We start from the raw sequence: 15,764 nt of genomic DNA, 5'->3' as shown, positions 1-15,764 counted from the left end.
GGTTTTTGTAAAACCTTATCGGTGTTGGAGCTGCTGGGCCCTCACCATTCTAACAGGCATTGGCAAAAGCAAAAATAGTTTTTGGTCTCAAAAGCACACATTGCCACAGCAGTTCCGGGCACTGAACAAAACTACTTTGTGTGCCAATATGCTCCTTGTAAAAGAGCAGAATCCGGTCACTCACAGAGAAGCCATCTGATAGACCGAAAGAGAGAGAGAGACAATTTTATTAAACACAAAAGGTCATGGTTAACGCATGGCCTAATTAATTAAGTCTCAAAAGTGCATCCATAGTATATATCCTTGCATTGAGTGCATATTTACAGTTTCCAGGCATTCACAATAAATTAAAGCAGTAGGCCAAGAAATAGTACTCCTAAAAAATGTGTGAACTGCATTTTATCATGAGCAAATGTGCATGTGTAGATTTGCTCATGTTTCAAGTTCACTTTTCCTCCAAACACTTTTTTCCCCAACCTAAATAAAAGTTTTACGTCTGCCACTGTCAGGAGTAAATTTCGAACCTTTTGTCAGTATGAGAAAAGAGTTGGTGAAAACACTTAAAACATGTAACTTAGTAGGTTTGCACATACTTAAAAAGGGCATTCCAACCCTTGAACTATAGCTTACCACTACTTTCAGCCCCAGAATGTAGACCTGCAGAAACGTAGCAAGATAAGGGAATTGCTGGTATTCAAACCCTTCTATGGTATGAGCCCTGTCATAATTTGAGAGGCTATATCAAACCGTTTATAGAATAAGATTGCTGCTGTAATTTGTCGCCGCGTTACACGGCACAAAAGTGACAAGTGGTTTATGTTGCAGGACAAGTAGATTTATGAAGCAACCTGTCCTATGGACAAGTAGATATTTTATTAAATTCCACAACCCTGATGAAGGTAGGTGGGTACAAATAGCCATGTGAACCTTGATTGAAGGAGCACAAAAAGCGGCGTCGGAATACTGTGAAGCCTCAGCCAACTTCCCCAATATCTGTTCACTATATTCAGCACATAAATTCATATCATGGGGAGTAATAAACTGTCAGTCCTGACCATCAAGGTCCATTAGCAGTGGGAACTAGTTGTTACAAATAATATTATAATTGCCAAATGTATAATAACCTGATGGGACCCGAGGCAAGGCTATGTGTTGTTCAAGATGAGGGGGGCCTATAGAAGAAGCCATAGGGGAGAAAGCTAACACTGCTATTCCCAACATAGGGCGATAATGCTGGGACAGAATTTTCCTTGTAATCTCTGGGTAACTTAAGTTGACCATGATACAGTCCCCTTGACTAGGTTCAGTGGAGGGGCCAATCCATGCCATGCAACGTGCCAGCAACATATTCTTATATTCCTGAATGTTGAAGTTAGAGTGGTTGACCAGCCAATGGCACACCTTGTTCTGGCACAGGTGGATACCGTTGAAAGTATGTTCTTAGGCTTGTTCGCAACAGGCTTCTGCTGTTGCTGACACAAATTCAAAATTTGCCCCACTACTGTCTCAAATTTGCCCAGCTTCTCCCTCAGAGGGTTCACAACTCTGAGTGAAACTAACTTTTTGTATAACAGAGATCCAGACTGAATCCTCTGTGATCCCTGTAAAACTTTGATCTACCGCGACTGACTGTGTTGGCGATGTTCAATTATCTGCCGCTCTCCGGGACTTTCTCATACACATGTCTGCTGGTGGGGGTATGGGTGACGGAGAAACTGAAGATTCTTCACTGAGCTTAGGGACGATAGTGCAGGAAGAAGTCACCCAGTGGTCCTTATTACTTGTTGCTTTGCTTTTGCGTGTAATGCCAGGTTTCTCGTCTTAATGCCAGCAGAGTAAATATAGTCCAACTCAATGTCCAACCTACCATCGTGGACTCAGCGAAATCCCTAGGCATCACAGTCGACGCCAAGCTCAACATGCAACAGCACGTTAGCAAAGCCACAAAAGGGGCTAATTTCCAAATCAACACACTGAGGAAACTCAAACCCTTCCTCCCTGCCAAAGACTTCCAAACTGCTGTACAAGCTTTAGTCATCCCTCGCATAGACTACGGAATTGTGGCCCTCAGCGGACTACCGCTATCCACAACAGCACCCCTAAGAGCCTCCCTGAACGCTGCCGCGAGACTCATTACTGGCTCAAGAAAACATTCGCATATTTCCCCAGACTTAAAATCTCTAAAATGGCTGCCTTTTGAAGCCAGAATACAGCTAAAAATTGCAGTAATGACACACTCGGACGTGCACCACAAGGCACCCAACTACCTCGCGCAAAAGTTGTCTATATCAGGAGGGTCGAGATCCAATCGTAGTAAAAAAATCTACTCCTGAAACCTAGTAGATTCCGGAAAGAAAAAACATACAAGCGCTCCTTCTCAGGAATGGCACCCAGGATCTCGAATGCGCTCCCTCCGGAAACCAGGCTTATCTCCTCCACTGCACTCTTCAAGAAAGAGGTGAAAACAATCCTTCTGGCCAAGATCTCCTGAACTTTACAGATACTGGATGTGAGACTCTGCATCGCTCTGTATCACTGATCACCTTACTCTCTGACACTATACTCCTACCTTATGGGGTCACTACTTCGCTACTCTCTTACTACCGACCAATATATGTTACTCTTTTATTACTTGTTTACCTGATTGTATCTTGATATGTTTCTGTACATTTTGTTATCCTACTATGTTAGTAATTACTATGCTGCTCCCATTATCTTGTTCATTCCTGTTGTCCCTACCCCTGTCTCTGTGAAGCGCTCTGATATCTGTAAGGATCTTGTTCGCGCTATATAAAACTTTGAATAAATAAATAAATAGTAGGCCACAGAATATTCTCACAGACTTTGCCATAGAACAGTACAAACAAAACGGGGGTCTATAATACCATATCCACTCTTGGTGGCCATAATAGCCTTTTGTGCTGTGGGACTTCCGGAACACTTTAGTAACATCAGCTGTCAGGCCTCTCCTTTAGCTAGCAGGGTGGGTGCTGGGGGACTAAGTCCCACCCCAGCAGGGTCTCCATAAATATTACAGGCAGAGCGGCGTTGCAGGCCTCTGGCATCCATAATTAGTCTCCCTCTGATAACAAAAATACTCCATGACCTTATTCAGATCGGTGCTAGAATATAGGAACCGCAATAGTACGTTTAAGCCTGTAAGAAGAGCATACAAGGAGAGACGACTCTTTTGTGTGTGACTCACACATCAGAGCTTCAATGGGTGTTTATAGTACAATAATTTAATAAGAGGTGAGCAAAAATGGACTCAGCTCAGTTTTGCCAAGCCATGTGTACTTATCGAAAAAATGCCACCAATTGCTAAACCTTTGCCTGCCCAGCTTGATTATCTACTATCCTTCTTCCAGTGCAACATGACTCTGACGTGTTGTGATTCTTCAAACACTGCCTTTTTAATCTGTTAATGCACTCCTTTTCTCAGCCAGTCCCACTTGGTGTTCAACTTTCAAGACTACGAAGCTGCATTCTTCGGCATCTGCTGGCAAGTGACCTTGCATTAGTTCTGATGTAGCTTTCCTTCTTATAGCTTGCTTGTGGGCGAGATGCTAAGTTTACTAGGGAATTAAGGAACACAAATCTTCAGAGAAATTTGATTGTTAATGAGTACCTAATAGTTAATAAAAACTACATAATTTATACAGACAATTGACCCTATTTGAAGACTATCTTAAAACTAAGGGCATATTAACTAAGTTGATATACAATTTAGTACAAGTCTTTTTTTGTTTCCCAAACGAACTGGTCCTCATTTCAGGAGTCATTTTTAGTCTTGTCAGCCATGTCATTTTAATTATACTAAAATGTGTATAACCTACTTTAAAGGGTTTTCATCCGTTAATGCTTGTTTATATATTGTGTTTTTGTTGCCAGATGATGGTCACTCACATCTTGCTTTCTTTCTCTTTCAAGGTTATACATGTAGAACCCTGGGAAAAGGGGAGCAGGAAAACAGCAGGCCAGACAGGGATGTGCGGAGGGGTAAGTAGAAGTACGTGCATTCAGCAGCTTTCTGTGCTTTGTAGCTCATTTTTAGAAATTGTAGCTTGTTATTAAAGTCAGCCATTTTACATTGATATGTTTAATCTCTAAGCACTGAAAATAGATTGTTCTGTTGTCATTGTGGTACTGACTACAGCTGGTTTTGGTTTATCTTTTAAAATCACAATTTCAAAGCCCTCTACATTATGGGTGGTATTATTCCACTATTATGTTACTCACTGTATCAACTGTGGTGGAAAAAAGGAGTGGGCTGTAAAGCATTCCCACAACAGTAAATGACAGACTATTTGCGTTGGCATGATATTTGTAGATTCCCAAGAGCTGGAACAGAAAAACTGCTTTACAGTTCTATATCCGATGAAATTACCTCTCCAAGTGAATCCCTTAACATTAAAACATCTGTTGGAGTGATCTTGAGCTCTTTATGGGGAAAGGTATTTAGTCAAACCCCCCAGGATATTGCAGCATAGATTTGCAAATTTAGAGGCACAAAAATGGAAATTTAGAAGCACAAAAGTGGAAATTTAGCGGCATTATTGCGGCACCTCATTTTATTCGTAATCATTCCTTTTCACCCTTAAATCAATGTTAACTGATTTAACAGGGTATTCCACTGTGAAACTGGCATGGTTAAAGTGTTTGCGGCTCTACTGAAGCACAGCTGCTATCCTCACCTCGTGGGAGGGGGCCCTATTTTTCCCTGGGATGTTGTAGCCCCCATGTATGCACCCCTGCCGGGGCACCGCTGCATCCTGGACCCGTCCATTTTAAAAAACAGTAATTTCTATCACCCTTTTTAGGTCGAGGCTAGCGTAGGCTACGTGCATGCGCGGTCTGGCTTAGAGACTTCATGTCTCAGAGTAGCGAGGGTAAACCCCGCCCCTCTTCTCCATTGACTGGCCTCCTAAACGCCGGCCAGCCATTGGAGATGTCTGTGACATCATTGTCTCGCTGTAAGCCCCGTCCTTTTCGGATTGAGGGGGCGTGTTTTTTTGTTTCTTTCTCTCCTAGAAAAACAGGCCCCTCAATCCAAAAAGGACGGGGCTTACAGACTCCTGTGTGAGCCTACCCAATGCTTGAGGCAGTTGATTGAAGGAGGCAATACTGTTGTGTGGCCGCGCTGGCACCCATGTGCGTCTATCTGGCTCTGCGTGACTGCCAGCTTCTTAGGTTGTTGAGTGCCTCTGCACTTCGTTGGTTACTCGCCGTGGAATGTTTGAAGAGATCGTCTAAGCCGCTCGCACCTCACCGGTCTTGCACTGTGTGGGCCAACCCCGGGGCACCGCACCTCACAGGCCTCAGACTCTGTCCCTGCTAACTAACAGGCTCGGCGACCCAGCAGTTTATGCTACCCCTGCCCACTACACTACTAGTTGACATGCTAAGCGTTTCTTCTTCCAAGTCTTCTGATATCTGCCTCTCACCATGAAGCTCACCCCTAACGGAACCGCAACTTTACCACACTTCACTGCAAACTAACTTTATCCGTGGACCAGGTAGAGGGTTAACTAACTGCTTGACAACTCCCTCGGGCAAACCTCTCTTCCTCGCAGAAGTGCCTTACCCTCTGACGAAAACCCTTTTCGCAACCCCCCCTGATCTCCAACGTACTTGTTACTTTCCCGTAGCTCAGTCGTCGTCGTCCCCCCCCCCCCCCCCCCCCCCCCCCCCACCCACCCCAGATGATGGCGCAAATACTGGAGTCCAGCCTCAGCAGCCTGACAACGTGGTTATGCAACAGGTACCAGACTCTGGAGGGAGAGGACTGTGGGTGGCCCTTTAGGGAAGATGATGCTGGGCTGAAGCTTTTACTTTTTTCTACAAGTTGGCGTAGAGTAGGAGGTGGGCTGGAGATTGGCGAGTCTGTACGTGGCATTTCAAATGTCAACATTTATCAGCTATGTACATTTTTAGAAACCACAACGTACTGCTTATGAACACTCGCCCATTTACAAAGGAAATTTACCATTCGCTTTAATAAACAATTGGCATCGAGAGACAACTTGCGCACCTCAACCACATTCACTTTTATTTACAAGCGTCAGTCGGCTTCACTTTTATTTAGCTCGACGCACTCCTTCAATATTAATTTGTTAAAGCATCCGAGGCATTCCGCGTATTAACTCACATTCCATTCCAACGTGGCCGTGAGTTTTGCTGCCTCTAAATCACACCCCCGTTTGCAGCTCCTCGTCTATATGTGCTCCCCCCCCCCCCACACCTTGTTGGTGCGCATGCTTCATAGCAAAAGCATGCACACTAGGTTTGGTCGTCCCGAACACTCCTTCCACAGAAGAGCAGCGTTAGTGTTTTAAAGTGCTTCTCAACCTTACAATAACCTTAGCTCTACCACTGACCCTAAGACAGCTCTGCGTCCTCCGCACTAGGCTAGGTTTCCGACAAGGCCATGGGGCACCATTCATTTTTCCAGTCCCACAGGCAGCGCGCAAACCCGGTGTCTGCACTGTGCGAGGGAGGCATGCATTGCTTCTCAGCATATCTGCGATCTCCACGGAGGTGATTAAACGCATGACAGAGGTCGGTTATCACACCTGTCATGCGTTTAATCACCTCCGTGGAGATCGCATAAGCACAAAGGGCAACGTGAGGGTAAGCGTCACAAGCTGTTTATTTTTATTTACTTTAGCTGTGCCCCTTAACTGACACCGGTGAACAGTAAGGGTTGAAGGGACTAAAGAGGCATGCTGGAATGCGTGAGGAATGTAACACGTAAACTGAGACATAGCAGTGTGGTGCTTGTCTTTCCTTGTTGCACCTTGTACTCCCATCATAGCTTCCACCTTCCTCCTGCCTACATCATTGCTCGCCCGTGGTTACTGTCCTTTCTCCCACCCTGACTGCCGCCTTTCCTTGTTTGCCACATCCTCACACCCCCATTGTTTCCCCTCCCACATAGTATAAATAGCGCTATGACATGGCTAAAAGAAATGGCAAACGTAATAGCTCTCATTGGTGAGAGCTACTGGCTTTACCAATGCTTTTTTGTTCATGGACTCTAGTGTGGCGAATTATATAGCACAATGATGCAAAGTAAATCGCCCACCACATCCACCACCGTCGCATCCGCCACCACCGTCGCATCCGCCACCACTGTCGCATCCGCCACCACCGTCGCATCCGCCACCACCGTCGCATCCGCCACCACCGTCGCATCCGCCACCACCGTCTCATCCGCCACCACCGTCGCATCCGCCGCCACTGCACACATCCGCCACTGCACACATCCGCCACTGCACACATCCGCCACTGCACACATCCGCCACTGCACACATCCGCCACTGCACACATCCGCCACCGCAAATTGCAATTGGTCTCACATTTGCGAGAGATTAAGCTATTGGCATTGTAAATGACTATGCCATTTATCTGTTTTCAAAACCAACACATACATAAAAAATTTGTCATTTACAATGCCAATACCTCTAACTTTTGCAGCGGCGAGGCCGTTGCATTGTAAATGCTTGTTAACATTGAAAAGCTTTGCTAGAAAGTAATGCAGCGATTTAAGTGTGGCAATTTAAGTGACCCTTTGTGGGTGGACAAAAACCAGGAAATTCATTTAAAAAAACTATTCTCTTTTCTGAAACCCAATGGTCTAAAAAGGGCCTTAAAATATCCCCAGCAGTTCTGAAGCACTGCTGCAGGGTACATAACTGCTAGGGTTTCAGATTGGTTATGTGTGCCATTTTCATAAAATCACTGTAAATATGAGTGACATTCAATCACTATGAGTGACACTTTCTCCTGAACAAAATCAAGCAATGAAGTCTAGGGAAACCGATAAATATCAGAAATTACCCCAAGAATATCTTGAAACTGCAGCAAAGTACCAGAAATGGAAGGACTCTAGCCCAGTGCATTTGTAACCTGATTCATGTGTTTTGCAGCAGGCATAATAATACTCTGCCTTATTGTATTGTATATCGCTGAGCTTGTAGTCTGATGACCAGTCTAGAGCAGTTAGTTACAACGAAGCATGGCTGCGTTGTTAGCCGATATGACGTGTGGTTGCTAGTATCAAAATGAAAATTACATTTGTTATTCAAGATTCAGGAAAGGCGCACACTTTACATGCAATGGGTCTGTACGGTTAGTAACCCCCAACAGCATCCAAAAAAAGAACTGCCTCCTGATGTGGGATGCTGTGATTGGCTCAATGAGTGTGGTGCCAGTGGAACACAGAAAGAGGATTTGGCAAAGCGTGATGTTTACCTATCTGGGTCCTCTGGAATGACAAGCATTGGCATGGCCAATAGGTCTCACCTTTGGGACCTTATAATTGTTTAGGTAGTTCTATTGGCTTTGCCAATGTTTGTAAGCTATGTTATAGAGAAGTTACGTATTAAAATGGTTAATAAGCTGTCATTGAATCTGGCACTATTTGATTTTGAGAGGGAAAATACCAGCTCTTTTTAAGAGTGAATTGATATTTTTAATTGGAGAGTACCAGCACTTCTCAGAAACAAGCAGGTACCCTGTTATAAAGTACCTGCACTACTATTTTTCCACTTCAAGCACTGGAGATACCAAGTCATTAATTTTCTGGGGGATGAACGAAGTCTCACTTCACGAATACTTTAAAAGAAAGATAGCACGTCACGACACATCAGACACTGATCTCCCGATCCAAGGAGTGACATCACAAATGAGTGAGGATCGGGGGTGAAGTAGCCTTGCGTCATCTCAAGCTCCCGAGGAACACGACTAGGCGGGAACCCTGTCGGCAGAGGGTGCACCCTGTAAGGGGGAGAGGGAATGAGAACGCACATGGAGAAGAGGAGTGAGCTAGATAAACATACACCGGTAAAAGTGGAGATTGAGGGAGAAACATCTGAGTGAAAGAGATAGTGAGTGATATAAAATGATACTGAAAGAGAGAATTAAAGGAACTGAGGAAAGCTACTTTGGGAAAGAGGGGGATAGAAAGAGTGGGGGCAAGACAAACCGAAAGACGTGTTGAGAGAAGGTGGAGAGGGATGGGAACAGACAGGAGCCGATGGAGAGAATGTACAATATGAAAGGTAATATAGTGAGAAGGAAGGAGGCCGATAGAGGGGAACAGAGAGAAAACGACGGAGGGAATTCGACACATGGACTGGGAAGCTGGGAAGCATTTAAGATGTAATACGTAGTACTTGCATGATGAAATAGTTTGTGATGCTGGAAGTACTTAGTGAGCAGCTTAGTAAACCTGAGGGAGACTTCCATGCCCTGCAATTGGACTATTATGTAACTGGCAATATTCTGCTACAGTCGAAAATAAATGTCATGCTTGGAGAACAAGGAGGCAGCAAACCGGGAAGGGAGTCTAAACCAAAATGTTTGACATGGGAACAGATATGGAAAAATACTAGCACACCTGCTAGTCTAGCCATTGGTCAGCTCGCACATTACAAAGATTACACTGCATAATGATTCAGAACTGACACACAGAAGGCAGTACACTAGCATTTACAGATTTTTACTACGACCTATACGGTTTCATATCCGATTAAATTTGTGAGGCTATCCATTCAACATTGTTGATCTAAGCTGGCTGGATGACGCATACAGACAATACTTAGATCAGCCCTTCCCATCAAAAGAAATTATACAAGTTATTCAGATTATGCCATGTAGTTTAACTCCTGGGACCAATGCCTTGCTGTCATTGATTTATAAGGAACATGCACAGATCCTAGCACCCCACCTCCTGATTGTCTGAGGAATCCCTCACTTTGTGGGGCTTTTATCACTATCCTAAAGCCTAATAATCTAGTCCCCACCCCCTCAACCCCCTGCATGTTGCAAATCTTATCGACCGTTCTCTACAATCAATATGGGCAATAAGATCCTGGCAAAGCCAATTGCCAAAAGAATGATACACCTCCCCCAGCCATATCAGCCCATATCAACATTACATAACGGTAGAACTATTTTTGCTCTACTCCATCAGACTGACCCCCAGCTTGAGGTTGCAGCTGTGTTATTAGATGCCACTAAAGCTTTTAATTCTTTGTAGGGAAGTTACGTGTTCCCATACCAGAGATTCACTAGGAACTTTATTGTGTGTAACAATGTGCTGCACAATCAACTGACATCGCTTGTCCAGATAAACAGAACTTTTTCCCTCCTTTTCCAATTGCCAGCTACACCAGACAGTGCTGCCCCATATCCTTATTGCAGTGGAGTGCTCTGCTGCTTAGCTCTGGCAAAACCAACGTGGGAGACTGCTAACCGCCACTGCTAGAACTACTGGAAGGTTCGCTATATGCAGATAATGCCCCTCCATACATTTGGGACCTTACGACTAACACCTTGTATATGGTCAGAGAGTTGATCAGATTTAAATATTTCACTGGTATCACGTTTAACTGGTCCAAATCAGTAATCTCCCCTCTGATCCTGGCATTATTAAATCCCCTCTCGAGTACCCATTAAACTGTAATCTTGGAAATTGGATCAACAGAGACATTGACACTATCTGGGCCAAGAACTAGCTCAGAGGCTAGAAGTGCAAGTAGGTGGATTCACCTGCCTTTAACATTGGATGTCAGGATTGCAATCACAAGCATGTCTGGATTTAATGTTTCTTTACACAGTTATAACATTCTTCTCAAACTAATCAGGCAATTTCTTAACAGGCTGAGATCAAGTATGGTTAGTTTGGTGTGGGCTGTAAGGCAACACAGTGTAAAGTGGAAAATACAGCCTCTCACTTGGAGCAGGGTGACTTTCAGTCACCAATTTGGAACTCGATTACTTCTGTGCCCAGGCCCTACCCTACACCCTTTCAACCACACACAGTCCGTGACACCGATTCTGTACACTTTCATCCTCTGAGCACTATCACAACAGCCTAATGCAGAGAAATAGTCTCTTAAATGCACTGTTTAAACCTGGAGCAATCTATGCCTTAGTGCATAATTGAATTGACTATTGGTGGTAAGCATACTGCTTGCTTACAACACCATTCTGCCCCCGACAGCTGACCAAGGGCTATGCAGACAACTTAAACATACACGCTTTACAAGCTCAGCACCCTTGACCTAATTTTATATATATTTATTTTTATCGTCTACTTCTATCATGGAAGTTCCCAGATACAAACACCCTTGACGTGTTTGTGTATTTGATACAGCTGTAGAGAGATAAGGAATATATTCCCCTCTGCACCTCTTATCACAGGGCCACTGACAACTGGTCTGTACTCCCCATCTAGGAAGCGACCTGTCTCTCTCATATATGCATGTAAGAAATTGGATTATTAGTTGTGCAGGATGAGATTCCTGTGCAAGTAATAGAACTAAAATTGTCCCTTTTCTCGTAACAGTCCCCCATTGTAGCACTTGAGCCTCTCAGGGTAGACAAAGGCCTTCTTAGGGAAGAGGGGAGGTGATGTGGGCTCGCAGTCCCCATTTGTTGCCATACATCAACATGAAATAAATTGTCCATTAAGTGCTTTTTAAAAAGAAAAGTAAATTTATCACACAGACACTAATAAATACTATTCTTTCAATTACAAATATATATCCGGTGTGCACCCTTATCACCAGAATATGACGGGTCCAGTTGATCACTGTCAATATGTAAGGCAAGCCCTTTGTAAATGAGTTGCCACCTTAAGGGAGCAATAATCACTTGTTAGTTAAACATTAAAACCAGTCGGATCAAGAACCATACTCTAAGGCACTCATAAAAGCTTTAGACTTCGCCAGTAAAGCATTTTTATTCAAATTAACCTTAAACGTGTCAGTCTTTGTTTTAGATCCCTCAGGCTATAGCATGTAGTCACAGGACCAACCACGAGAAGTCCCCGCACTCCAGAGCACGAGATCAAAATCTTGGCTCAGAGAGCTTTGTAATTAAGAAAAAACTCTCCTACATGTTAGTTCCCATATGCCCAAAAATATGTTAGTTATTTAGGTTTGTGCTATTTTTTCCTTGGGTGCTGCTGAGCTCCCTGTAGCCACTTCTTAAGACTTGATTGTTGGTGTTGCCCCTGCCATCGTGGCGCCACTAGCACAAAACAGCATTTAAAATAGCCTGGTCATTGTGGGGCACTCCCAAAGCCGTAAGTAGTGAATACTCCTTCCAGCTCCGAAAATACAAACTTTTGAAATTGCTTTATGGTAGACTGTAAAAGAGTGCCTAAATATCCCTTCCCTAGACAATTTGATTTTAAAATTTTCTAATCTTATAGGGTAACATGTTTGAGTATGTTGGTGGATAACATCATCTGCAGATTTTAAAAAATTACATTCTTTATTAACATAAATATGAGTTGCTGTTGTATTACGGAATCCTGGTGTATGCTAATGGTACGAAGACTCTATAAAAGTGAAATATAGGGTACCTTGCCAGGTGCCTCTAACGATGAACATTCTGCCTAACTACCTGGGCCCCAACATTTCATTATTCTACGGGACAAAACATTTTTTGTATGTAAAAGTCACCAAAATGTAATGTGCTTTACATTCTCAAAGAATAACAGTACTGTTAACTAGAAGTTATATTATCACTAACATGCCTCCCTTTCGTAATGCCCATTTTATGTGGATGAATGAGTTATAGCAATAATTTGGTTAACCTTTTTTAGCATCTACCTTCAGTAGAAACATAGGACAAAAGATTTCATTTTATGTAGGTTCTTTGAGGTTTGAGAATTATACTAATACATGCTTTTTGCTTTGGGGTAGGTAGACTAAATTCCTGTAACAAAAAATGACAACTTAAAAATGAGGAGTGAAAAAGTTTGGTAAATATAAAAAAACAAAACCATCAGACTTTGTCCCCTTTGCACTATAAACCTTCAATTGCTACAGATTCCTTTGCTTTTAAGATTTAATTATCTAGTGGGTCACCTTCTGGTACGGGTTTAGGGAAAATAAATTCTAGGAAAAATGTAGTTGTTTAAATGTAGTAGGTCCAAGAACATATGCTTGCCGGTGATTAGCCTGCATGTCCATGACATGCAGGTCACAGTCTTTGGCTTATCAATAATAGAACTGTTTTAACAGACCAACATGCATGAATGTACGTGTGTTGGGGATGAGCACACAACAAACTGATTGTGTTTTTATGGTCAAGTGCCACTGATAATTTGCGTGCAACATACATGAGTGTTCTGAACCTGGAAGAACCCCCTCTGCAAGTAATTCCTGTTTTTTGTTATAGAGTAGGTACTCCATTCCCTTTCAGGTTTGGTGAGCACCTGTACTATGTAATAATTATCAACTCAAAATTCCACATGTACAACTGATTGTAGGTTTTTGTGGTCCTTTGCATCTTAAATGCTGGCATTTCATAGTTAAAGACATGGATGTGTTAATGACTTTATTTGGTCTGGTGAATACTACCAACATTTCAACCACTGAATTCCTGTAGAGTGGCTGCAACATTCTTACATGGTATCTTAATTCGAGTACCACAGAAGACGTACATAGGCTTTTGAAGGGTCAAAGAAGTTTAAATGGCACAGTGCAAACATGGTACAAGAATGTATATTGTGATCCTAAGATTAGCATGTATAGGTACTGTGGCGATTCCTGTTTGATGTTAAACTATTTGTCAGACAGAATAATTTCTTTCACTTTTGATACGCCAATCTAAAGTCACAATCGTAGGCGCTGCCGGTATTGCATTTAAGTATAGATAACACTTAATTTAAGAAACTTTTCATTTTGAAATAATTTTTATTTTTTTTAGGTGCGTGGTGTCGGAACTGGAGGGATTGTCTCAACTGCTTTTTGCCTGTTATACAAGCTTTTCACTTTAAAACTCACACGCAAGCAAGTGATGGGCCTTATCACGCATACCGATTCTCCCTATATTAGAGCTCTAGGATTTATGTATATACGGTTAGTAGTGAATCATTTATGTTTTGGTTTGGTAGTCTGAAAGTAGGTTTTCTAAATTTAAATAATTTTACCTTTTTGCATCCTAGGTATACACAGCCACCTACAGATTTATGGGATTGGTATGTAGACTTCCTTGATGATGAAGAGGTATGTCCAAGAGGGTAATATTTCTTTCTTTTTCAATTTATTAATTTTCTTCTGTCAACCGAATATTTTGCTTTGAACTGTTTGCAGTTCAATCAAGTGTTAGAATATTTCTAAAATGTGATATTCCATGCATTAAACCATTTTGCGATTAAGACCACTAGTCAGGAAAACAAGTAAGAGGTAGTTTAAGGGTTATTAGTGTTCCACAGTTTGTCACATTCACTTAAAAGTGTGTACTGCCAAAAAACATTAACAAAGCGAAACAATTAAAGGGCACTTTTTAGGTCTCGGCTAGCGTTGCTGCGCACATGCGAAGCTCGCTCGGCGAGATTTAATGATTTTGAAGAGTTTTGGTAAAGGGCTTTAAACCCCGCCCCTCTTTTCCATTGGCTGCCGTTACCGTTTATGCTAAACGGTGGCTAGCCATTGGAAAAGAGCTTTTTGTGTTGTGTACTTTTGCTTTTTCAGACGGCCCACTTGGACGGGCATGCTTGTTTTCCTTCTGCTGTGAACGGTTTCTTATCTTTATGGGGCCATGTGTATAAACACATGGCTAGTGAGTGTATGCAAGGACTTGCAGATACATCCCCTGTGTGAGGCACTCCTTAATTGTTCATCGAAATGATTGCAAAGTTCAATGATACAATGTAGATTTATTTGTTCATATTATTTCATAGAATGCAGATTTCCAATGATATTATACTCATATCACTATAAATCATTTGACAATACAGCTTATGCATGTACTCCAATGCATTTCGGGCTGCACGCCCTTTATCAAGGAGAGCTAAAAAAGAAGAGATAAGCCCATGTCAGGGGAAGGAATAAAAATGTGCATGAAAATTAATGGTAACGGATGGTGTTAGGGGTGTGGATTAATGGGGTGGTGAAAAATAATGGTAACGGATGGTGTTAGGGGTGTGGATTAATGGGGTGGTACGGTCGTGTCCCAAGGTTAAAAACGGATAGGAGCGGCGGAGGCGCCCGTGATTACTGGTGGAGTAAATGATACGACGTGCGGAATCAGGGAAAGGGGTGGGTGGAATAAGTACAGACCGAATAATCGTGCTCGGTGATAGTGAAAGTAATGAGTCGGTCGGGTGAAAAAAGATTTTGTGAACGCGGTTCACTCACATGAATCGGCATGCGGGCGCGGTACTTACTTCATGACAGAAAGCCGTGTCGTAGTCTGATGTGCTCGTCCGAATGGATAGAGTTGATTAGTGAGCCCCATAGGGGAAGTGTGTTAATCACGGAAGTGCAGATCAGAGAAATAAAAAACTGACTGTGTGCTAGATGTGCGCGGGGGCCATCTTGGAGTGGGTTAAAAGAACTGAGGTGTGAGAAAAGAATAGTTAATTCGGAAAAAGGATGAAAGTAAGAAATGAAAAGGTAAATGAAAAGGTAAAAGAAAATAAAGCTAAAGAAGGTAAATACAGGTGAAGATAAAAATGGAAATAAAAATTAAATTGAAAATACAAGTGAAAATAAAGATAAAAATAAAGATGAAAATGGAAATGAAAATAAAGAGCAATGTAGTTATTAGTGACACTTTAAAGATAACAACTGTATTCAACGCGATCATTCAATCCATGTGGTTTTAGTGTCTGTAGGCGGTATATCCATTCCAGTTCTTTTTTGAGGAGGAATTTGCGATTGTCTGTGCCTTCAGTGCGAACAATGGTTTCCGGTACTGTAATTTGAAGTTGTGCTATGGTGTGGCGAAATTCTACAAAG

The 15,764-nt window shown here is 42.6% G+C and overlaps 1 protein-coding gene across 4 annotated transcripts in view; it reads left to right on the top strand.

Annotated features, from left to right (window-relative positions):
• The window catches only part of PRPF38B (pre-mRNA processing factor 38B), a 79,458-nt gene that overhangs the window by 30,268 nt on the left and 33,426 nt on the right, over nt 1-15,764 (top strand). For 2 of the 4 annotated variants that reach the window (XM_078668357.1, XM_078668382.1), the window contains 4 exons: nt 3,443-3,502; nt 3,931-3,999; nt 13,729-13,880; nt 13,967-14,027. In XM_078668357.1, the coding sequence (XP_078524483.1) occupies nt 3,443-3,502; nt 3,931-3,999; nt 13,729-13,880; nt 13,967-14,027 (342 nt within the window). The remainder of the gene's footprint in view (nt 1-3,442; nt 3,503-3,930; nt 4,000-13,728; nt 13,881-13,966; nt 14,028-15,764) is intronic. The other 2 variants (XM_078668366.1, XM_078668375.1) reach the window with 1 other exon arrangement.

The sequence above is a fragment of the Lissotriton helveticus genome, chromosome 1_2, assembly GCF_964261635.1.
Source record: "Lissotriton helveticus chromosome 1_2, aLisHel1.1, whole genome shotgun sequence".
NCBI classification, from domain to species: Eukaryota; Metazoa; Chordata; class Amphibia; order Caudata; family Salamandridae; genus Lissotriton; species Lissotriton helveticus.
Note: the sequence above shows the minus strand (reverse complement) of the source record. Positions and strands in the feature narration are given on the sequence as shown.